At 41.5% G+C, this 23,699-nt stretch overlaps 1 protein-coding gene across 1 annotated transcript in view; it reads left to right on the plus strand.

Annotated features, from left to right (window-relative positions):
- scp2a (sterol carrier protein 2a) overlaps nucleotides 1-23,699 on the plus strand; it is a 93,934-nt gene that overhangs the window by 24,322 nt on the left and 45,913 nt on the right. The window contains exons 8-11 of the mRNA XM_078561244.1: nucleotides 1,049-1,135; nucleotides 3,004-3,154; nucleotides 12,434-12,581; nucleotides 13,853-13,960. Coding sequence (XP_078417370.1) covers nucleotides 1,049-1,135; nucleotides 3,004-3,154; nucleotides 12,434-12,581; nucleotides 13,853-13,960 — 494 coding nt within the window. The remainder of the gene's footprint in view (nucleotides 1-1,048; nucleotides 1,136-3,003; nucleotides 3,155-12,433; nucleotides 12,582-13,852; nucleotides 13,961-23,699) is intronic.

The raw sequence follows: 23,699 nt of genomic DNA on the forward strand, positions 1-23,699 counted from the left end.
TTCAATCTGTTATAAAACAAAGTTATATTCAGTAACCACATCAAAGGCAGCTGATCATTTAATGGCCTCTCTGAACTGTCCATCAAAATGTGAACTCAGTCCCCCTCCTGGTGAGATAAGTACTTTTGTAGTTTTTGAAACTCTGTCAAGCATTCATAATGACCTCAACTGTAATAACATCCCTTGGGAAATGTCAATGAAAAAAACTATTGAAACTGCAGAATAGATGCGAATGGTTTCTTTCTAGTTGACACCTGATTGCCTGACTATCAAAGCACTTGGGTGGAGGACGTTTTAAACTCTAACTGACAGCTCCAGAACTTTCTTTTCATGTTTAATGGGCTGGGGATTTTAAAAATCTCCAGATCATGATACTTAAACAGGCCTTATCCACCCTTCACAAGCATTTACTTTCACTCCATAAATCATGACTCCTACACTGCAGGTTAATGCGCTTGGAACAGCAAAAATGGGGTCAGTTTGAACTCAGCACTAATTTAAAATGACCCTGCTGAGTTCAGGTTTGCCTTCTGTGTGATTCACACGCCGTCCCCTTCCTCCACTGAAAAAATGGGATCTGTCAGAAATGGGGTGGGACTTCTGCATCTGGGTCCCGCTTGCCATTTTTAAAAGTCCCCAGAGATAGCTGACCCTGTAAAAATCCGGTCCTAAGTCCTTTCTTTTTTCTTCCTCCCTTACTTCCCTCTCACTCCAGAAACAGGAGGAATTGTTTCTTTGCCTGGGCCCTTTCAGCCAAGGAGTTCATGATTCATGAGTCATGGTCATTGATGGGGCAAAAGTAAGAGGAAACAAATAGCAATACGATAAACCATATGTACATTGAAATTTTAGAAAAATATATTCTACAACACCACCCATATTTTTTTGGCCTGAAACTGAAAATTTAAATTTTAAGTGGCTTTATCTTAAAATTCTAAAATCAAAGCAGCTCTGTCCTGTGTATAAACCTGGTATAATGTATAAAAGTGAATTTTCATGATTTGTTTAGTTCATCTGAATGATAAATAATTGTAGTTCATTTGTTCAGATATTCTCAGTTCCAAGATGAGTTCAGCCTTGACCAGGTGATGAAGTCTCGTCAGATCTTTGAATTCCTGACTCTCCTGCAGTGCTGGTGAGAATGGGGTACTTTTCAATTTGCTGGCTGTGCATATTTAAAAAAGAAATTCTCAAATGCAATTCCACTAGACGAGAGCTGCTAAAAATACAACTTGGGCCATTTGTCTCCTAGCCTTCCCTTCAATAGAAGACTGCTTCAAGAATCTCTGAGCCTTTATGAACAGCCTGCCTAGCTGTGGAATATTGACTAAGCCAGGACTCAACTGTGTTCCTTTCCCTTTTTTTCCATAAGGAAAGATAAAACAAGAAGATACTATTAGGCATTGGTGGAAGTGATAGATAGGAAGAATTGACAATTCTATAAGTGCCTTTTAACGATATCTGAACATCCCACAGTGCCTTATAATAATGAAGTACTTTTGAAATGTAATCACTGTTGTAATGTAGGGAAATACAGTAACTAACTTGCGCACAATTAGGCCCCACATACTGCAATGAGATAAATCACCAGAAAATTTGTTTTGGTGATGTTGGTTGAGGGATAAATATATGGGTGGAACACAGAGAACTCTTCTTTAACAAATAGCACAGGATCTTTTCCTTCTCCCCTGAAGGCAGATGGAGTCTCCATTAAAGTTCTCTTCTATTAGATGGCACCTCTGCCAGTGCAGCACCATCTCGGTACTGCACTAGTGTAGACTTTGGTACTCAAGTCTTTGAAGTGAGACTTGAACTCACAACATTCTGACTCCAAGACAGGAGGCAGAACATTGCACTCGTTGGGCGGGTGTCGAACAAGCGTAAAATGATGTGCGATGACGTCGGACATTATTGCGCACTCGTGCGATATTTCGGTTGGCGGGCATGCGCGGGAGTCAGCAGTGCGCCCGTCGACAATTAACAGGCCTGCTAAGGCCATTAAAGTTCTAATTAAATGAAACTTTCCGCTGCCCGTCCAACGGGATGAGGTTTCAATCAGTGATTTAGGAAATAAAATAAAATTTTTTCAAACTAATTTCTAACATGTCCCTGCTCATGTGACAGACTCACATGAGGGAACATATTATTAACATTTTTAAATTCTTTTTTTTTATTTTCAAAATGCTTCAGCTCCCTGAGGCAGCTCTGTGGCCCAGGGAGCTTTTAATGCGCGCACCCATGCGCAAGTGCACAATTGCGCTCCTCCCGCCCCCACCCAGGCAGTGCTGAGGTTATCAGCGGCGTTTCACAGTGGCTGGCCATTAATCTGCTCCCGGGTCTGCCCGCCGAGCCCGCCCGACCACCGGAAAATCCTGGCCAAGGTTGTTATCGCTGAGGCTGCTGAAGCCCTGGGGTTGCAATGAAACAATAGAGCCATGTCTCATTGCTCCATAATACACTGTGTCAGACAAAGCTGTCCAGTTTAATTCATTTTGATATGAATATGAAAGATAAACAAGCTATTGGTCTTTTCTCAATGTTATAACATTACTAGGAGTGACTCTTGAGAGATGTTCCTTGCGGACATTTTAACATGCCATAGGCTCTTCAAGGGATCATTGGGTTAAAGCGTAATATTTGTAAGCCAAAACCTTGAGATGGAGGGAGTGGGACGTGAAATCAATTGTGGCGGTTTTTATTATCCAGTAACTTCTGCGCTGTGCGTGCATGTGTGATATAATCAGTGATGTCCTTCATGCTTTGATACAATTATCCATGGAACATGTAAGGGATGATCACTCAGGATAAGGTACTGGTGGGCTAGCAGAACCTGATAATCGATACACTAGTACAATTTGGGACTGGAAGGGAGAAGTTAAAGTGGAATAAAGCTTTTTTATGTACATTTTTTTAATATTTGGGCACATATCATCAATCAGATTAGAATAAGTGGTGAAGCTGTTCCTCTTTTTTACCTTATTTTATAAAACTTTTCTTAAATAGTCCAACATCTAATGGTGCAGGAGCAGCTGTTCTGGCGAGTGAGAAGTTTGTACTGAGGCATGGCCTGGAGTCTAAAGCCGTTGAAATCCTTGCCCAAGAAATGATAACTGATTTGCCCAGCAGCTTTCAAGAAAACAGCTGTATAAAGGCGGTAAGATCTTCAGTTAAACTCCAAATGAATTGTGTATGAAAAAATGTAAAAATAGCAGAGCCCCGCATGTTCAATTAGGACAACATTTAAGGTTTTAAATTATATTTGTTTTTGCCAGGAATCAGGATGGTGATGTAATTTTTAGTCTTATAACTAAAGGGATGAATTTTCTTGTACCTAATTATTTTGGTTAGAAGATGGCAGAAACAGGGGAATTTATAATGGGGAACAAGGAAATAGCTGACCAACTAAATACATACTTTGGTTTTGTCTTCACAAAGGAGGACACAAATAACATACCAGAAATATTGGGGAACACAGGGTTTAGTGAGAGGGAGGAACTGAAAGAAATCCAGTATTAGTAGGGAAATGGTGTTGGGGAAATTGATGGGATTGAAGGCCGATAAATCCCCAGGGCCTGATAATCTACATCCCAGAGTACTTAAGGAAGCGGCCCTAGAAACAGTGGATGCATTGGTGGTCATCTTCCGAGATTCTATAAACTCTGGAACAGTTCCTGTAGATTGGAGGGTAGCTAATGTAACCCCACTATTTAAAAAGGGAGGTAGAGGGAAAACAGGGAACTATAGACCAGTCAGCCTGACATCGGTAGTGGGGAAAATTCTAGAGTCCATTAAAAAGATTTAATAGCTGAGCACTTAGAAAACAGTGGCAGAATCGGACAGAGTCAGCATGGATTTATGAAAGGGAAATCATGCTTGACAAATCTACTGGAATTTTTCGAGGATGTAACTAGTAGAGTTGATGAGGGGGAGCCAATGGATGTGGTTTATTTGGACTTTCAAAAGGCTTTCGACAAAGTCACACATAAGAGATTAGCGTGTAAAATTAAAGCGCATGGGATTGGGGTAGTGTATTGAGATGGATAGAAAACTGGTTGGCAGAGAGGAAACAAAGAGAAGGAATAAACGGGTCTTTTTCCGAATGGCAGGCAGTGACTAGTGGGGTACCACAGGCATCGGTGCTGGGATCCCAGCTATTCACAATATATATTAATGATTTAGATGAGGGAACTAAATGTAATATCTCCAAATTTGCAGATGACACAAAGCTGGGTGGGAGGGTGAGCTGTGAGGAGGATGCAGAGATGCTTCAGTGTGATTTGGACAAGCTGAGTGAGTGGGCAAATGCACGGCAGATGCAGTATAATGTGGATAAATGTGAGGTTATCCACTTTGGTAGCAAAAACAGGAAGGCAGAATATTATCTAAATGGCTATAAATTGAGAGAGGGGAATGTACAATGAGACCTCGTACACCAGTTGCTGAAGGTAAGCATGCAGGTGCAGCAGGCGGTAAAGAAGGCAAATGGTATGTTGGCATTCATAACGAGAGGATTCGAGTACAGGAACAGGGATGTCTTGCTGCAATTATATAGGGCCTTGGTGAGACCACACCTGGAATATTGTGTGCAGTTTTGGTCTCCTTATCTGAAGGATGTTCTTGCTATAGAGAGAGTGCAGCGAAGGTTTACCAGACTGATTCCTGGGATGGCGGGACTGATATATGAGGAGAGATTGAGTCGATTAGGATTATATTCGCTGGAGTTCAGAAGAATGAGGGGGGATCTCATAGAAACCTATAAAATTCTAACAGGACTAGATAGGGTAGATGCAGGAGGAATGTTCCCGATGGTGGGGGAGTCCAGAACCGGGGTCACAGTCTAAGGATACGGGGTAGACCATTTAGGACTGCGATGAGGAGAAATTTCTTCACCCAGAGAGTGGTGAGCCTGTGGAATTCGCTACCACGGAAAGTATTTGAGGCCAAAACATTGTATGTTTTCAAGAAGGAGTTAGATATAATTGTTGTGGCGAAAGGGATCAAAGGATGTGGAGAGAAAGCGGGAGCAGGCTGTTGAGTTGGATGATCAGCCATGATCATGATGAATGCAGAGCATGCTCGAAGGGCCGAATGGCCAACTCCTGCTCCTATTTTCTATGTTTCTATGGGTACTGTGAGCCTACTGTTTGATGGAATTGGTGTGAGGCCTGAACCATCTGCACAGCTGGGCCACATTTGAATAATGTCAGCGAGCTACCAACCCAGAACAAGAAATTTCCTTGCTCCTCTGGGAAGCCGAGCCAGAATTAGAGCTCTTAAAGTGAGTGGATGGAAGGGTTCTGAAGGACTGGAAGTGGGGGATAGGGTGCTGAAGTATTGGTAGTGAAGAGGGCGGGGAGCACTGAAAGACTGGCAGTTGGGGGCAGGACACTGAAGAACTGACAGCAGGTAAAAAGAACTGGCATTGGGTTGGGAAGCACTGAAGGACTAGCAGCAGGTTGGGGGGCACTGAAGGACTGGCAGCAGGTTGGGGGGCACTGAAGGTCTGGCAGCAGGTTATGGGGCACTGAAGGACTGGCAGCAGGTTGGGGGGCACTGAAGGACTGGCAGCAGGCTGGGGGCCACTGAAGGACTAGCAGCAGGTTATGGGGCACTGAAGGACTGGCAGCAGGTTATGGGGACATTGAAGGACTGGCAGCAGGTTAGGGGACATTGAAGGACTGGCAGCAGGTTGGGGGGCACTGAAGGACTGGCAGCAGGTTAGGGGACACTGAAGGTCTGGCAGCAGGTTAGGGGACACTGAAGGACTGGCAGCAGGTTAGGGGACACTGAAGGTCTGGCAGCAGGCTGGGGGACACTGAAGGACTGGCAGCAGGTTGGGGGGCACTGAAGGTCTGGCAGCAGGTTGGGGGGCACTGAAGGTCTGGCAGCAGGTTGGGGGGCACTGAAGGACTGGCAGCAGGTTGGGGGCACTGAAGGACTGGCAGCAGGTTGGGGGCACTGAAGGACTGGCAGCAGGTTGGGGGCACTTATGGACTGGCAGCAGGTTGGGGGCACTGAAGGACTGGCAGCAGGTTAGGGGGCACTGAAGGACTGGCAGCAAGTGTTAATTATATGTTAATTGTACTTGGTTGTCTGCAGGCGGTAGCCATTAACTGAGAATTTGCTTCTCTTCCTATAAACGGAAACAAACAGAAACTGTGGTTGTTGGGTTAGGACCTCTGTAAATAAATGCTTATGAAAGTGTGTAAAGATTAGCTCCAGTTTTATCCTTCACCACTTGGCTTTCTGGAATAGAACAGCAGGTGAAAACATTTCTGTGAGGCCAGGAAGAGCATCGCGTTACCATACACCCCATTTTAAAAAAAACTCTTATTTGCTGTAATTTGGGTGGCCTGTAGCAGTCCATTTAGGGCCACTGGTTAAGTTGCTGTATAACAAAGATGAATAGGCAGAGTAGGCCTGGTGCAAACACTGCCCATTGGTGCCTGAAATTGTTTTTGTGTCCTTTTTTTATGCCCTAGAACACAAGAAATAGGAGCAGGAGTAGACTGTATGGTCTGTCAAGCCTGCTGTACAGTTCAATACAATCATAGCTGACCTTGGACTTCAACTAGGCCCTTAGTTTTCATGGCTCTGTCTAAAATAAGTGCTCCAGCTGCCCATTTCCAGAACTGGATGGAATTGGTGACTGGAAGATTGGAGTGGGAATAGAGAAGCAAGTATTGCACTGCTATTTTCCCCAGACTACCACCTTAGCCCTGCCAGGAATAAAAATTGGTGCCAGCATTTTAAGAAATATAACTGAACTTTGGATCTTCCAGGGCATGCACGACTGAATGATTCTACTCGTAATATTTAGTCCAGCTGCTAATTGTCCAGCTGGAAATTAGTGATACCAATTGTAGCTCAGTTTGTTGAAAAGTGTGTATGCTGTAAAGACAGATTGCAATGGGGAAAGATGAAAAGTAACTGACAAACCATCAAATTACCATGAATTAGAGTCTTGCATTCACAACAGTTCAGTAAGAAACTGAAAGCAATAGACAGGTTAAGAATGGAAGCTTTCAGCAGGATGCTACCCAAACAATTAACTTGCTGATTGGCGCATTTCCAGAATTTCGCTACAATTAAGTTTTTTCGTGTCCCTTTTTCATGTATGCATAGACTGGTTGTAATTATTGCCACATTCAGCAAGCATGACAAAATATCTACAGAAGAAGAAATGGACTCTTGGCAAGTTTTAGATTATTATTTGTTTTTTTAAAGAAATGACGCATCTCGAATAGAAAATGTATGACTGGCGTTTGATATTCCACCTGGGGTGCCAAACACCATCAATATGGTAAGAAGCAACAGAGAAGAAAATTGTGGGAAGTAGGGGAGAGTGAAATAGTTGACCGTAGTTTATGGAACAATTGAGTTAGAATAGAAGGCAGAGTGATGACCTTTGATTTTCGATTCTGAGAATGCAGGAAAGGCAAAGAATCTGTAGGCTAATACCAGCCTGGGCGATTAGGTTCAGTTCCTATGCAGGCCATTAGATGGGGATGTCTTACCATGAAGAAAAATTAACAGCACTGTATGAATTGCAGAGCCACTTCGAAAAGCTGAACTGTAAGGAGCATCACTGCCACATTTGTCAAGTAGTTAAAGTCCAATGTTATCCTTGTTAGCAAGTAACAGCATCATGTAGTTCTAAGGAGCATTAGCCTGTTGGTTTGACTTCAACAGTGCTATTGGTTTCAACCGCTTAATAGCGATATATTAAAATATGCAGATTAAAAGGAGGAGAGTGATGTACTAAGTGTGTCATGGTATTGGTTCAGCAAGAGACCAAGAGGTGTAGTCTTTCTGATTTAGCAGTCTCTCTTGGGTCATGGTGAGTTAAAGGATATATTTAGAACAAACTACCAGGGCAATAATTTACTATGATTTGAATAAGTAATTTTTTTCTTCTGTAGTGTTCTATAAGTTTTATTTTATATTTTGGGGCTAGAATTATGTGACTGCATTCCCATTTTTGCCAAAGTTTTGCATCTCTGCCTTGAGACTATGATGTTTGTGTAGTTATCTATTTGATATAATCTTTTTAAAAAAATATCCAAGACCCAAGATAGAAGAAAGATGTCTGAGGCCCTGTGTCCATTGGAGGGGGAAGTGAAGATGGGAGTAAAAAGGATGTTGTATCAGGAGTCTGAAAGTGACAATGGGGGATGATGAGATGTGACAGCTGTGGGATGATTGTCATTGATACGGAGCTAGTGAAGATGGGGTGAGGGATAGCTGGCACTGAGGGAAAATTACAGTTTCTGGGAGAAAGATCCCTGGAATTGGAAAGGGTGAAAGTAGTTTAGGAGCATTGATTTTCCAAGACCTGCCTTGAAATTCCTGTATTTGATTTAAGCTTTTGGTTATCCCTCTCTCTATGTCGTTTTTTGACTTGTCATCATTTTTTTTAAAAATCATGTCTTTTGGGACACTACTTGATTAAAAATGCTAAATAAATGTAAGTTCCTGTTGTTAATTGCAGGTACTTACAATGAGTTTTCAATGAAATGTGCCCTCTACATATCAAATCTAACATATTGTTGATAATATATTTTATTGTCTTGTGAGATGTATGTCACCATTAGGTTTTTAAAAATTTGTTTTTGGGATGTGAGCGTCGCTGGCAAGGCCAGAATTTATTACCTATCCCTAGTTGCCTGTGAGCTGGTGTGGTGAGCTACCTACAATCGAGTGGCTTGCTAGGCCATTTCAGAGGGCAGTTAAAAGTGAACCGGGTTGGGAGTCATACATAGGCCAGACCGGATGAGGACAGCAGATTTCCTCCACTGAAGGACATTAGTGAATCAGATGGGCTTTTATGAAAATCCGGTGGTTACCTGATCATTATTAATGAGACTAGCTTTTTATTCCAGATTTACTAATAAATTGAATTTAAATTCCCCAACTGCAATGGTAAGATGTGAACTCGTGTTTCCAGAGCATTAGTTCAAGCCTCTGGATTATAAATCCAGTAACATAATGAATATGCTCCCATCTCCCTTATCAGTATCTATGTACCAACCCTTGGCAAACTCTGATGAAATCAAATGTTAATTCTATGAATATCCAGAACATATCATCTCACATGTTCCTAGAAAGGACAATCTCATGATCATGGGTGACTTCACCGCTCATGTAGGAGTTGACATGAGCATTATCCTGAAAGGTTGGTAGACATGAAGTACTGAAGTACAACAGTAATGGAACACAGCTGCTTAGGATGGTTTTAAAAATATGTATTTGACCATCGCCAAGACTGCTAGACAAATAGAAAATTACAGGGATACAGCCAAACATTGGCATCTGATCAGCTGTATACTGGTCCACCACAGAGTTATCAGACTGGGAACATTTTGTATTCGAGCAAAATCCACAAAATGGCCCAGATCTTCCGGTCTCCGGATGGTCATACCCCGGAGATGTGCTGGGGGACCCCTCGAAAGTTCCAACGTAAGGACTCCAGAGGAATTGCCTGGGAAGTTTCAACTTCTGATAGACAATTCCCCTGCATCCGGAACCCTCCAAAAAAGTCTCCAACTCTGCGTTAGAGTTGGAGACATCGGAGGATTCCAGCTTACTTACCTGGATAGTTACCCAGGAAATATTAGACAGAGAAATATCTAACCCCTAGGTAATTATACAAATGACCTTCCTCCCTGCCCCTACCTCGACCCTCTGGCTCCCCACCTCAACCCTCTGGCTCCCTGCCTCGACCCTCTGACAATTCCCTCCGACTCCCCCGTGACCCTCCAACTCCCCTACCCAACCCTCCAAGTTCCCTACCCAACCTTCCGACACCTCCGCCGACCCTCCAACACCTCCCAACCCTCCAGTTTCCCACCAACCCTGCTGACCCTCCTGACCCCAACCCCCCAACCGTCTGATGCACCTCCCGCTCTCAGACACCCCTGACCCGACCTCACCACCCTACCCAGCCTACCCACTTACCTTACTCACACTCATTCACTAACACAGTGAAAAGCTATTTAAGTGCCCCCAAAGCTTTTCATTGTGTTAGTGAATGAAGACTTACTAAAATTTTATATTTTTTTATTTGTTAATGGGATGGGGGGTGTCACTGGCTAAGACAGCATTTATTGCCCATCCCTAATGCCCTTGAGAACTGAGTGGTTTGCTAGGCCTTTTCTGAGAGCATATAAGAGTCAATCTAGAGTCACATGTAGGCCAGACCAGGCAAGGATGGCAGAGTTTCTTCCCTAAAGGACATTAGTGAACCAGATGGGTTTTTACGATAATCAACAATGGTTTCAGGGGTCACTATTAGACTTTTAATTCCAGATATTTTTTATTGAATTCAAATTTCACCACCTACCATGGTGGGATTCAAATCCCCGTCCCCAGAACATTACCCTGGGTCTCTGGACTACTAGTCCATTGACAATGCAACTATGTGGTACAGCTGGTGCCGTAAAAGGGGGTGTTGCTTGGACCCCCCCCCGGTGCCCTCGATGATCCTTCCCTACGAAGGTGGGCTGCATTTCTGAAGAGGCCCGGGTTCGGATGTCCAGGCCAGAAATGCGGAGCTCCAATGCCGTGTAAAGAAAATAGGAGTGGAGTGGAAATCTGATGGTGATTGCCACTCCTCAGAAGATTCGGCCCATTGTTAATGAAATTGGTAAATCCTTGCCTTATCCATAAACTTTTTCTTTAATGGAAATATTTGGTGTAAAGAAACATTAGTGAAATTAATACTCTTCACAGACACAAGAACCTAGTAAAGCTTCTTGAGATTACAGATTGATGGCACTGGGTTTCAGAAAATAAAAACAGCTGCGGCACTTAAGTTTTTAGGCCTAATGACAAAAGAAAGATTATTATTGAGAGCATATTCATTATATTAATGGCTGGCTTTATCTCTGTCCTTTTTGGACACAGTTGGTGTGGATTCTTGTTTTGCCAGCTTGATATATTCTTATTCCCAAATTGTAGGGTTATCTATAAATGATCAAAGTATTATTAATTTGATCAATTATAAATCATGAATATCCTAATTGCTGCAACACATGGCTAAGTAAGATATTAGACAAATGATAAGCTCATCCACTCAGAGGCCCAAGAGCTTGCCAGTTCCATCAGCGTACACTCATTACTAAGCCAATGACACCTGCACTGGCTCAGACACACTCATCGGATGGATGACGGTCGTATACCCAAAGACCTTCTGTAGGGTGAATTGGCCACTAGGTCATGGGCATCCATACTTCTGCTACAAGGACACCTGCAAGCAAGGTATGAAGATGACCGACATTGACACTAACAACTGGGAGACAGTGGCTGACTGCCGTGACTTCTAGAGGCCGACTGTTTGAAAGTGCATTGGAAGAGGCGAGCAGAAGTGAAAAGGTCAGCTGGCCAAGACGAGGGTCCAGAGAAAACAGAGACCAGTGAATCGTGTGTGCCTTCTCAGCCACTGTCTTCCTCTGCAGCAAATGTGGCAGAGACTGCCATGCCAGAGTGGGATAGCAGAGCCACACCAGGCACAGAGTTGACCACCACAGCACAAACCATCGTCTTACTAGATGGAAGACTGCCACCAGTGCTGCCACCATCAGACAAATGGTATGAGGAAGGTGATCTTTATGTAATAGTGATGAATGTAGTTTTATTTTTCTTCCACTGTACAAGCATTTGTGGAGCTAAATTTTGGCTGAACCACCTGTAGCGTTTTAAGGGTGAGAAAGAGCCAATTGAGGAATACATATCTGATTTATGATGTGTAACATGTATTCCATGTAGTTCTTTTGAAGATAATCTCTCCCAATCTTGACAATTATAAGCAAATTCTACTTATGAGATTTTCACTTGTGAGTGTATGTAAAACCTCACGTCAAAAATATAGTGGTTAAAACAGTGAGCTAGAATTAGAATTCTTGTTTATTGATACTAGATTTCATGTGCTATTCTGGCCAGGATTGTCTGGCTATTTTACAATCTAATCACTGTATGATCTCATTGGTGACTGGAAAACTTGTAAAATCTGTGTGAGTAAAATGATTGAATCGGGTTCTCCCAATGGGTTTAGTTGGTAAGTGCATCATTCATTGTAGAACTCAGCCATTTAGACTCTTGTACCTCATTTGAACTGAGCTATCTAACCATAGTAAGGGTGGTATCAGGGCTGTGTCATTGGAGTGGTACCCATGGACTAGATAGGAGAAATCAGCAGATTTCCTTTGGAAGGTATGTATGCATATACAATGGGCAAGTATGCGATTAGGCTTGATGGAAATGCCCCTACAGTTAAATAGCCAGTTTTATGCTCCTTGTCTTGGATTGAACTGCAAGAATTATCAGTGGAGTAAAGTTGCGGTATGACACAATTATCATTGTCTCAGCACAGGCAATGCATTTAGGAGAGGAAGGGAGAAAATGAAAGAGACCTATGCTTATTTTCACTTTGCAGGTTGGGTTTGACATGACCAAGGAGGCAGCAAGAAAATGTTTTCAGAGAGCTGGTCTCGAGCCTAATGATGTGGATGTCATTGAGCTTCATGACTGCTTTTCTGCTAATGAGCTCATTACTTACGAAGCTCTTGGGCTTTGTTCTGAAGGTAATTATTGCTTTTGGTTAATTATTTATTTGTACTGTAACTTGTGATGGTTCCATTAATGAGTTATTCCTCCCACAAGCCAGTATGTTCCTAGAAAGGGAGTTGTAAGCTGAATAAATTAAGCTTGGAGGTTTATTAAGAAATATAATACTTCCTGTTGACTGGTATGTTGTGAATTGTAAGTATTAATGTTAATTGACCTGTTTATTCTTTTCTGTTTATTTTCTATACATTTTCTTGGATGCATTCCCCATTTTGGTTGCCATTGTTGTTACAGCAGCAGGGGTATTTTGCTTCGAACTGGCTGAATAAAGGTTCAGATTCAGAAATTATAAGAAAATACGTAATGAAAGCAGCCTTTTCTCACATTCAGACCTGCCTTCGCATGCTATGTGTAAAACATCTCACTTATTGACTTCCCAATTTCTGTAATCTCTTTAGGGAAGTATCTGTAACTTTTCCCCTGATCCCCTGGTTATTGATCCAAAATCTGGATTACCTCCGTGAGCGTTATCCTAACAATAATTTTTAACCCAAATTTGACAGGAACACCCCTCTGCTCCTTTTACCTGAGAGTGGCATTTCCATATCTGAAACCCACTTTCATCTTAAATAGAATTACTAATTTGCTCAAAATTGTGTTTCTTATGTGCCGTGAATATGCACCCATTTGCAATGTGTCTGAAATGGTCTTAAAAGAATTTTACACACAGATGGTGCAGACTTCAGATGTAAATGACATTGATCCTATTAATCTGACTAGATTCAAATTTTATTTCTATCAGTGCACTAACTAGCTGCATCATTAATCTTCCTATTGAAAATGTTTCAAAAGGGAAAGGTATTTGCCTTAATTGTCTTTATATATGTCTATTTAATTTTCTATTTGTAGCTTTTCTGATTCCTTGCTGGAGGATAAATAGCATAATAGCATTCGTCGCCTGGACTCGTACGTTGATCAAGTGACCAATCTTTATCAGAGTTAACTTGTACACGGGCATACCAGTGTGAATCACTACCTGTAGGAGATAAGGATACAGGAAGAAATTTCGGATAGTAATTCAAAAAATGTTTTTCAGATTCTACCAAAATTGAAACTGTGAAAATTAGAAGCATTTACTTTGTTAGCGCCACTGAAATGTAGAAAAAATGTCTGAATTCATATAATTGTTTACCAGATACCCTTGTCTCCTAAAACATTTTTCACATATGTGTAATTTAAGTTTCTAATGCCTTTTAATTTAATGCTGAATTGGTGTTTGTTCTTCTAGGTAAAGCTGGACAGTTGATTGACAAAGGAGATAATACATATGGTGGAAAATGGGTCATAAATCCAAGTGGTGGACTGATATCTAAAGGACATCCATTAGGTGCTACAGGTATTCCTATGTTCAGATATTCTGCAGATTGGCCTGAGCTGCAATATTGCTGCTTGATTGAGCATAATTAACCTTCATAATGTGCAAGGAAGGCAATAATCAGAGGTAGTCACCGAGGCTACACTTACCGCAATCCTAATGTGAGCTGCAGAACAGAATTGCTGAGAATGTAGAAGCAGGACACAGCTGAGTAGGTAGATCCTACACTCTACATTGTTGTTTCAGCACAACAAACATAATAATGCAATTCAAAGATTAAAATCTTGAATTCAAGTTATTATATGATACTCCCTTTTATATTGCAGAATCACTTATTTAGTAAACAGTTCTGCAATGTGCCATAATCCTTGGTGTTATGGAAGCCATCTATTTTTGTGTGTGCTAGCACTGATAGCAGCAAATGGACAACTCTGTGTGCCAGTAATTTAAAAGCCATAATTGCGACTTTAATTGGCTGGTTATAGACTTTCTCTGATAGCTGAAGAATGTCAATAGAGCCTGGTAATGCAGAAGTAGCACTGCAGGGCTCTTTCTTTTGGTCCAATCACAAACATAAAATCCAACTTAGTTAATTCACAGTAGTGTCATTGTTGACACCAGAAGAGCCTTGGGAAAACCATCTTTGAGGGCCTTCATTCCTTTACAACTGTAGCTAGTTCTTGAATATATACTATATATATGTATGTAGTGTTCTTTTATTGTGGATTGGCAACAAAACTTTACTTAGGCCTGGATATTTCCTATGGCTGGTGGACTGGGCGGGAGCGGGCAGGGGTGGGCGCGGAGCCGATCACCACCTGCAATCGGCTGTGCACCGCCATTTCACGTGGATGGGCCAATTAAGGCCCGCCCAATGTAATGCGTGATCGGTAGCGCTCAGCACTACCTGTGCGGGCGGAGGGAGGAGGGAGAGTCGGGACTAGCGCTATGCGCGATAGAGCGCAGCACAGAGCTGCCTCAGGGAGATTGTCACATGAGTTGGGACATGTTCGTAAAGGTGGGAAAATTTATTCATTTATTCTACCCGTGGATAAGGTTTCCTGAAAAACATGAAGGCCACTTAGGCTTTTTGCCTGCCTGCCAATCTTAAGGTTGGATGGACAGCGTTCTTAACTACTTTAATTACTTTCTTAATGGCCTTAATAGGTCATTGACATTTTGGCAGGCACGCAGCTGACTCTGGTGTGCGCCTGCCAAACTAAATATTGCCATGGCGCGTAATGACGTTGGGACGCACGCCCAACGTCATCGCGCGTCATTTTACAAGTCGGCGTGTCGGGCCCGCCCCCACAGCGCCGACTGGAAGATTCTGTCCTTAAAAACTATTGGTCGGGGTTGCTACTATTACTCTTTTGAAACTGCAAGCAACTTGTGGAATCCACACATACTCATTAAATGTGGAAATCCAGATGTTGCTGCCAATGATTCCACACTTCCCCATAAGGTACTCTGACGAAGATCCCACAGTCTACAATCGATCAGTAATCACTGAATTGATGAGATCTTAGGCTGTCAATCTCGATGGACAGACCTGTGAAAAGTTACACCTTGTTAAATGAGGTGTAATTGGGCTTTCCACAATGCACTAATTTCATAATTACTGCTAAACAGCCATGCTGGTCCTGAAAAATGAATTTTACATTTGTGGAATGTCAAATCTCTTTATTATAATAATTCAACATTTTTGATTTTTATGATATTTCATCTTTTATCTTAATCCCATTTGTACATCCCAGTCATTTATTTCACTCTCCGTAACATTTAATTAAAAGTGAAATATAAATAGAGCATTCTACATATTGTCTATGAGAATTCTTCAGTGTGATTTGTTATGTACTCTGCTTGATGACATCATCATTGTTGGACGACTGGAGATCCAGTTAACTCAGGCTTGTCCAACCTTTTCTCTTGGAGGGGGCCACATTTCCATTTTTCTCTCACTCAAGGGGCCAATGAGAGCATTTCAGAAAGATGAGGTTTGGCACAACATTAAAATGAATTGTTTTTAAAAAGTTGTGGTATTAAGAAAAGAAACAACTTGCTGAGCAAAAATAAAGCAATAAATTGATTTTTTTTAAAAAAGAGAAATTAATAAAAATGACCAGAGTGTGAGAGCATCAGAGTGTTTGTGTGCCAAGCTCACTTCCAGTCTCAGGGTGCTCACTCACTTAGCCTCACCCATTGTGTGAGTGGGTGAGAGTATGTGCTGGTGAGCAGTGGTCAGAGTGTGTGAGAAACCTGAGACGGGGAGTAGACAGGCACACACACACTCTCGCTCCCACACACGTCGGCACACACTTACACTCCTGCAGCGCATACGCACGTACACGCTCATTCCCACACACACGCACTCACTCCCACACACGCATATAAACATTCATTCCCACATGCACGCTCTCACTCACGTGCATGCGCGCTCCTTCAGCCTCCCACACTAGCGCACGGTCCCTCACTCCCCAATGTGCTGCCGCCCCCCACCCGTGCTCCCTCACCCTTGCCCTCACTCACGCCCCCTCACATCCTCCCCACACGCGTGCGCACCCACCACACGCGCATGGACTCCTTCGCCACCCCAAGCCCTTGCTGTCCCTTTCACAAGTCCTCTGCCTTGCAGTGCTCCCATCTCTAGCCATTGTGAGCTGCGGGTTTATCTGACAATGGTCATGGTCAGTTACATCAGGATGCCAAAATAACACTGCATCTCACTACATGCAAGGAAATCTCGATATTTTTCATATAATTAGATTTTGCAAAATTCTAATGCAGTAAATTATATTGCATAAGCTGGTGAATATTTTTGGAGAATGGGATAAAATGTACAGCAATGTGTAATTCTGTGCGCAGAGTTTACTGACTGCCTTTTAGCTCGTTTCTGCACGGGCTAAAATGGCACCTAATCCAGAGAAAATTCTATAAATCTGCTTCAGCTTTTCTGCAGAATAATAATCAAAGCTTTTAAAAATCTGCTGCTTGCTTTGACATCACAGGCAGTGCAGATCCATGTACAGGAAATGCGTCCTCTGCAGTTGCAGTGTCACCAAACTTAGCCTTTTCAAATTTTACTGCAGGCAGTTTTGTTTTAAGCATATCTGCATGCGCATTTTTTCCCCTTCAGGGAATAGCGGGGAGGTGGTGGAAGGATTCCCAGGCTGCCTATCAGTCCATTGAACTGCATCATAAACACTCCTTTCATGGCCAGTAAGTCCCAGCATGGGACTCAAACCCGGAGCTTTTGACCCAGAGGTAGGGACACTGCCACTGCGCCACAAGACCTCCACTGCAGGCCTGTCAGAGGGATTAATACCTTGTTGTATTTGAACTTTAAATTACATACCACTAATGAAAATGCAGTTGAAATATTAATGTCTCTGTTTTGAGAAGTACAAATTGAGCAACTAACAGATCAAAACTCCCCTAAGTGAGAAGGGTTTAATTTGTTTGTTTCATACTTTCCAGTCTAATGTGTTTTGTTTGGAAAGGGGATTCATATCAAACGAGAGCAGGCTGGCCAACTGTGTAGTTTGGGGATGACCAGTCAGTCATTTTGAAGAAGAAAATCTGGACAGGAAAACCCAGTTTTGGATTGTAGTTTTTCTTTAAATGCATACATGAGCAGACCCATTTCTCACATGATTGATGCCTTTTTAGAAACTCTCTTGCCCTGTTCAGTTATGGATTGATTAAGAAGTCATGCTGCTGGTGGAGCATGCTGTATATTAACAGATAAATGCATACCACCCTTCTCCTCATTAAAACAAGATTGCCTGGTCTTTAAACAGCTAATGAACAGGCCAGTCAGTATTCATACATACATTTTTGTGTGTATGGGCAGAATTTAATGCCCACCCTGATTTAAGTCAGAGACAATGAAGGTCACGGTGGACCTTCCCACTCCTAGGCCAATTGAGGCCCTTAAGTGGCCAATTAAGGGCCTCCGCTGCTATTCTTCAAGTGGCGGTGGGGAGTGCACACACCATATGGTGAGGCCAATACCAGAATCAGCTGCGCTCATTTCTCTGTGCCAGTTGCAAATTATTGATATATTCTGTGCTCTATGCTTTGTGTCCAGTGGGAATTGCATTGGAACCTGCCAAACTCTCCTTGTTCAACTCTTTTTTTTCTCTCTCTAAAGTTATCCAAAAGAAAAAGTCTTTCATCCCATCTGTTTGGGCTTCACTCAAACTCAGATTACTCAAAGGCAAGAATTGCTATGAAATTATTTACCTTTGCTGCTTCCACTTGGCAGGTCTACTAATATAAACAGGATTGTGAATCCTTGGGGTTAGTTTCAGTCCTACAGTCCCCTAGTTTAAAAGATGGAAATGTTACTCAGACTGAAGAAGCGACCATCTTTTTGGATTTGGGCTATGCTTGTTTCAGTCTGTTATTAGTGATCCTGCTCCTGCGTTCGATTATTGGCTGGGAACTAAATTCTGATTACACACCCTATTCGAATCATTAGCCAAGTAAGGTGACCTGATAAATTTTGGTATTGACACTGGCCAAAGACAAAATAGAGCAGCTTAGTTTCTTTATGAATAAGACTACTGTAGCTATTTGTCTATAAATATTTAAAATCTTGTGAATGATTTTCCTGCACTGTAATTGTGAAGAGCCCCTTTGACTAATCAGATGGTAGAACCTGAGATCAACTAAGCATTTTATTCAGATTCTAGAGACAAATGTCCCTACAAAATGCCCCTTTAACCAATTCGATCTTTGTCGTATCAATTTTCGTGGGATGTATTTCTGAATGTTAGGGTAGGGAAGAGTGGGCCTTCCTCAGAACACTGCTAAGTTAGCTGACCTCAGACAGTAGAAATGAAGTATAATGGTTGGCTTCAGCAACCCTGGCTTATGAGGGGTAAAAGCTAAACCAGAGTTCCTACTCCTGATTGCTTCAATGACTTCTGCTAAGAAGTGCATTTGTGTCACTATCAAAAATGAGGGCAGGGGTCAGCCTCTGATGTGTAATTGAATAGATTGTTGGCATTATCCACACTTGTGCATGAAGAATGATCACTTAATGAGATACTGTATGGCTGCAGTGTCTGAAACCATGTTCTAAGATCAGTCACCACCTTCAGGACATGAAGGAAGAAAGTGGAAGAGAGTATTTAACACCAAGCCTGAATTTCCCTTATCTTTTTTGGTGATTTTATAAAACTTCTGCAGAAACCTTCTGCCCTCATTAACCATTAAGCAGTTTAAACCATGTTATTGAATTTGTGCCAGTTCTGAATGGATTGTACATTAATGTCTAAAATTTCAGATGCTGCAGATCTAAAGTCATATTTCAGGAGTTTGGTGCCATTTTTAAAAATGCATCTTTATGGCATCAAAATATTTTGCTTTCAAAATTGAAAACTTCCATGGTTCAATTTAGAAAAAAATGCTGTGCCAAATATGTATAAATGATGGTCTACAAAACTGTAGTTTTCATGTATAAAGAGGAAAATGAAGGAAGAATATGGGGTAAGTATGGCATTTTCTTTGGGCATAAACTACAAGGGGTTGCAACAGAATCTATTTACAGAATAAAAAGTAAAATTAGGAGTAAAACTAAACGTATGTATCTGGTTTTGTAGCTTTTGTTTCCTATTTATCTTTGGTCACATAGACAAAAGAATATTGCAATGAAAAACTACATTGGATGATAAATAATGTAAAAGTAGAAAAAAAACTTGAATTTTAACAGTGACTAGAAACAGTGAGAGTCAGAACAAGTGCCACTTTCTTTGGGAGGACTGAAGGGCAGTATGATGGTAATGGTAATAATATGTGAGTTGATTCAGTTGATCTGTGCTATTAGCAGTTATTAAAGGCATGAAAAGATTGACTCAAGAAGTGTTTATATTCAATATTTTATATATTCTACGTTATGAAAATTCAATATCATGCTTATAGCCTCAAAACCAAACTGAAGCTTTTTGTTTGTAAGGTGACAAGTGTCCTTTAAAGCTGGACTCCATTGAATGTAACTCAGTAAATGCAAATCAATGTTGTCATTGTTTGATTTTACCTCTGGCTTTACGGCCTCATTTTTTATATTTTTAGAAACCGTCCTGCTGTTCCTGATTAATCTGCTTTTACCAGCTTGCGTCTTCTGCTAACATTTTACATCAAACTCCATCTGGAAAACATATTCTTTGACTTCATAACAGGAAATTATTCTTTTTTTAAACAACCCATATGCTCACCATATTAGCAGTGACCAATAATTTTACTATTGAGAATTTAATGGTTGGAAGATTTTAACAGTCGATTAAAAAATTGCCAGTCAAAGATCTATTCTTTATCTTTTTTACAAATTGCAGAATGTGCAGTAAAGGCTACTGCGCCATATAGATTTTGAAATGTAATTTTAATGTTTTGCCTAGTTTGAATTTACCTATGCATTGTGCATACAAGTATATTCAGAAAGAAATTGTTGGACCAGGTTTGTAGATGAATCATAACAGGGAATGTATATGAAAAGGTCATATTTTAAGCTGTATAAGAAACAGCAGCTTTCTTTTTGTTCCTTTTTTTCCCCTTGGCCAGAAGTCATCATCTTCACTGGAGTACAGTAACAGATGTTTTCCAATCTAATGGTGGTCTTCTGATATTGCTTGTGCTCAGTGAGTAAGGCAGTAGAAAGTTCTTGGCACTATACTCTAGCAAAGTTCAGTTCTTTTCGCAGTGGGCTGGAAAATAGAATATAGAATTAGAACAAATGCTCTCCTGATGGTGTAATGGGTTTAGTAACTACACCACGATAGTTGGACCCTTTTTCCTTTCCCAGCCTAGCGATAATGAAGTTACTCGAGTGGCCATTATTCAATTTTGAGTTTTGACGGTAAGTGTTGGCGGGTAATTCGATAAGGGAGGGAGGGAGTTTGAACCTGTCAAAACCCAACATTTAAATGTTCACTTCCAGTAGAAATCACCTGGATAGCAATCAAGAGTGGAAACCCTAAATAATTCCCTTTCCTAATCACTGATCTGGCTATGGTCAGCTCACTCAATAAAGGGCTGAGCTTGGAATGTTCCTGCGTGGTCCAGCTGCTACAATTCTTATTCAGTCCCAGTAAATCAGTGGCACTGATGTTATCCCCTGCATGGCATGAACGCCCCTGTTCTTAAAAAGCACCATCTCTTCTGGCTTATTGTAAGCAACATCATCATCATCATATCTTGTTGCTCCAAAACCACGGCCAGGACCTATCATTGCTGTTCATCTCAAGCAGAATAGTTCCTTGGGAGTGCAGGATGTTGGCAGGGGACATTGCATCAGACGGTTTCACATGTTTGCCACATGCAGGGTCATTTCTAGACTTTTATTTGCTCTTGCTTGATCAAGAACATTCAAGTGTTTTTGTTCAAGACCTGGTAGGCATTGTTTAGTAGGAACCAGGTTCTCCATGATAATCAGGGGTGGGGAGAAATGAATGTTGTCTATTTGTCAAAATGGCAGTAAAAGGAGAACTGAAATTCTGCTTTTGAACGTTCATCTTAATTTAAAAACAAATGAAAGGAATAGAAGGACATGTTGATGTGGTAAGGTGAAGTAAGATGGGAGGAGGCTCGTGTGGAGCATAAACACAGAGCTGCTGGGTGACTGGCTGACTTCTGTGCTGTCAAATTCAATGTAATTTCCTAAAATGGAAATATCTTTGCTTTTTCTGATCTTTTCTTTGCGACAGAAATAAGCCAGATGGTAAAAATTAGGAGTTCACATTCCCAATAGATATTGTGATCATATATATATTTGGCAGGTGTAGGCGACTATTCATCAATGAAGGGAGATGGAATGTCATTTGAATTATGTGGCGGAAAAATAAATTATCAACATTTTTCTGCCCCATCTGTTGTATATCATTCAAAAATATGGTTTGTATTTTCAGTGAAAACAAAATTGCTAAGATTATTTCCAGATTTGTGATTATTTTCATGTTACCTCTACAAGTAATTGTAGGTAACAAATCTTGTATAGGCTATTTCACAAAAGTGTACATAATTTTGGTCTTGAGGCCCCAGAGATTTTATTTATTTCCATTATGCTACTCACAAGGAAATATAGAATCAGTAGCATGAGCAATATTAGGAACAGCTGTCAGACTTAGTAATGTTCCTGCTGCTCTTCAAGTCCAGCTTCCCCCATTCAGTCATTTATCAGGCGATTTAAAATCATTGCTCCTCACAACCACTGTTTCAAAAAGCCCACATTGCTGTTCTTCCTAGATTGAAAAAAATCACAAATTTGATGATCATGCACTGCAGACTCAGTAGTTCATCTGTATCCTATAAACTTCTTTCTCAACAACAACTTGTATTTATCCCTCAATTCAAGGATGACGCCTACTCACAGTTGTGAGTTTCTGTCATGGGTCTTCATGTGACGGAGCAGGCTGAATTTCGACCCACAGATCTTTGGGTACTTGAGGCAGGACGTCCCACAAGGAGGTGGAGGGATTCAGAGTGCAGGATTTGCTTTCTTGTCTGCTCTGCTGTCATTTTGCCTCAACGTTAAGGCGCTGGAATTCAAAGTGTGATGCAGCTTAATGGGCAAGTTGTGGCCATTTTGCATGATTGGTAGCAAGCTTCTCCCACTAATAAAGGATAATGCTGTCATGCTTCAAGGAGAGCTGCAGACTGTCTTTGAAGCATTTTCTTTGTCTTCCCCTGGAACATTGGCTATTTGAGAGTTGAGGAAACAGGATCAGGCAGGTGAGATGATTTTCGGACGTGTGGACACAGTGGCCATCCATTGATTTTCTTGCTGATTTTGCAGGAGTTTTGTCTGAATGCCTGTGGAACTAGCTTCAAGAAGGACAGTAGCATTTGTTTGATGCTCTTCCCATTGAAGCTGAAGGGTGTGGCGGAGTCATTGCTGATGGAATTTCTCCAGCACTCCTACATGTCATGGATGCACAATCCATGTCTCACTGTAATACAGGAGTGTGGTGGCGATAACCGATGTGTACACTAAGAATTTTGTTGACTTGCGGAGTTCTTTGTTGTCAAACACTTGCTGCCGTAGTTTGTAGAAGGTTGAACAGGCAACCAATTCTGCGTTGGATCACCTTGTTCATTGGTGGCCTTTGAGAGAGGTGACTGCTGCGAGATGAGAAGTGTTCGACATATTCCAGAGTCTTTCTTTCAACATATATGGGAGGTGGGATCTTTGGCTGACCAGGTGTGAGTTGATATGAGTTTTGTTTTGGCAGCATTCAAGGACAGGTTGAATCTCTTGCATGCAGAATTGAAGACAATGATAGTTGCTTGCCAATGTCATGCAGAGTGGCCAATGACATTGCTGTCATCCACAAACTATAGATCATGTATATCTATGGTGGTCATTTTAGTTATAGCACTGAGGCAACTGACATCAAAGAGTTTTCCATCATATTGACATCAGAGGACAGTTCGTCTTTGATTAGGTAAATAGATACCATCAGGGAGATTGTAAGTAGTATGGGGCTTATCACACAGCCTTGCTTGACACTTGCCAAGATTTTGAAGGTGTCTTTTTCAGATCTTCTACTCAATACTGTTGCAGTCATATCATTAAGCAATTGCAGGATAGCAGTGAAGTTTCTTAGCCATCTAAATCATTGAAGCACAAGTCACAGAGCCTCGTGAGTTACTGAGTCAAAGACTTTGGTCAAGTCGATGAATGTACAGGATGTGGGCATCACAGGCTAGGCCAGCATTTATTGCCCATCCCTAATTGCCCTTGAGAAGTGGTTGGTGAGCT

Source organism: Cetorhinus maximus, chromosome 17 (assembly GCF_964194155.1).
Source record: "Cetorhinus maximus chromosome 17, sCetMax3.hap1.1, whole genome shotgun sequence".
Classification (NCBI taxonomy): Eukaryota; Metazoa; Chordata; class Chondrichthyes; order Lamniformes; family Cetorhinidae; genus Cetorhinus; species Cetorhinus maximus.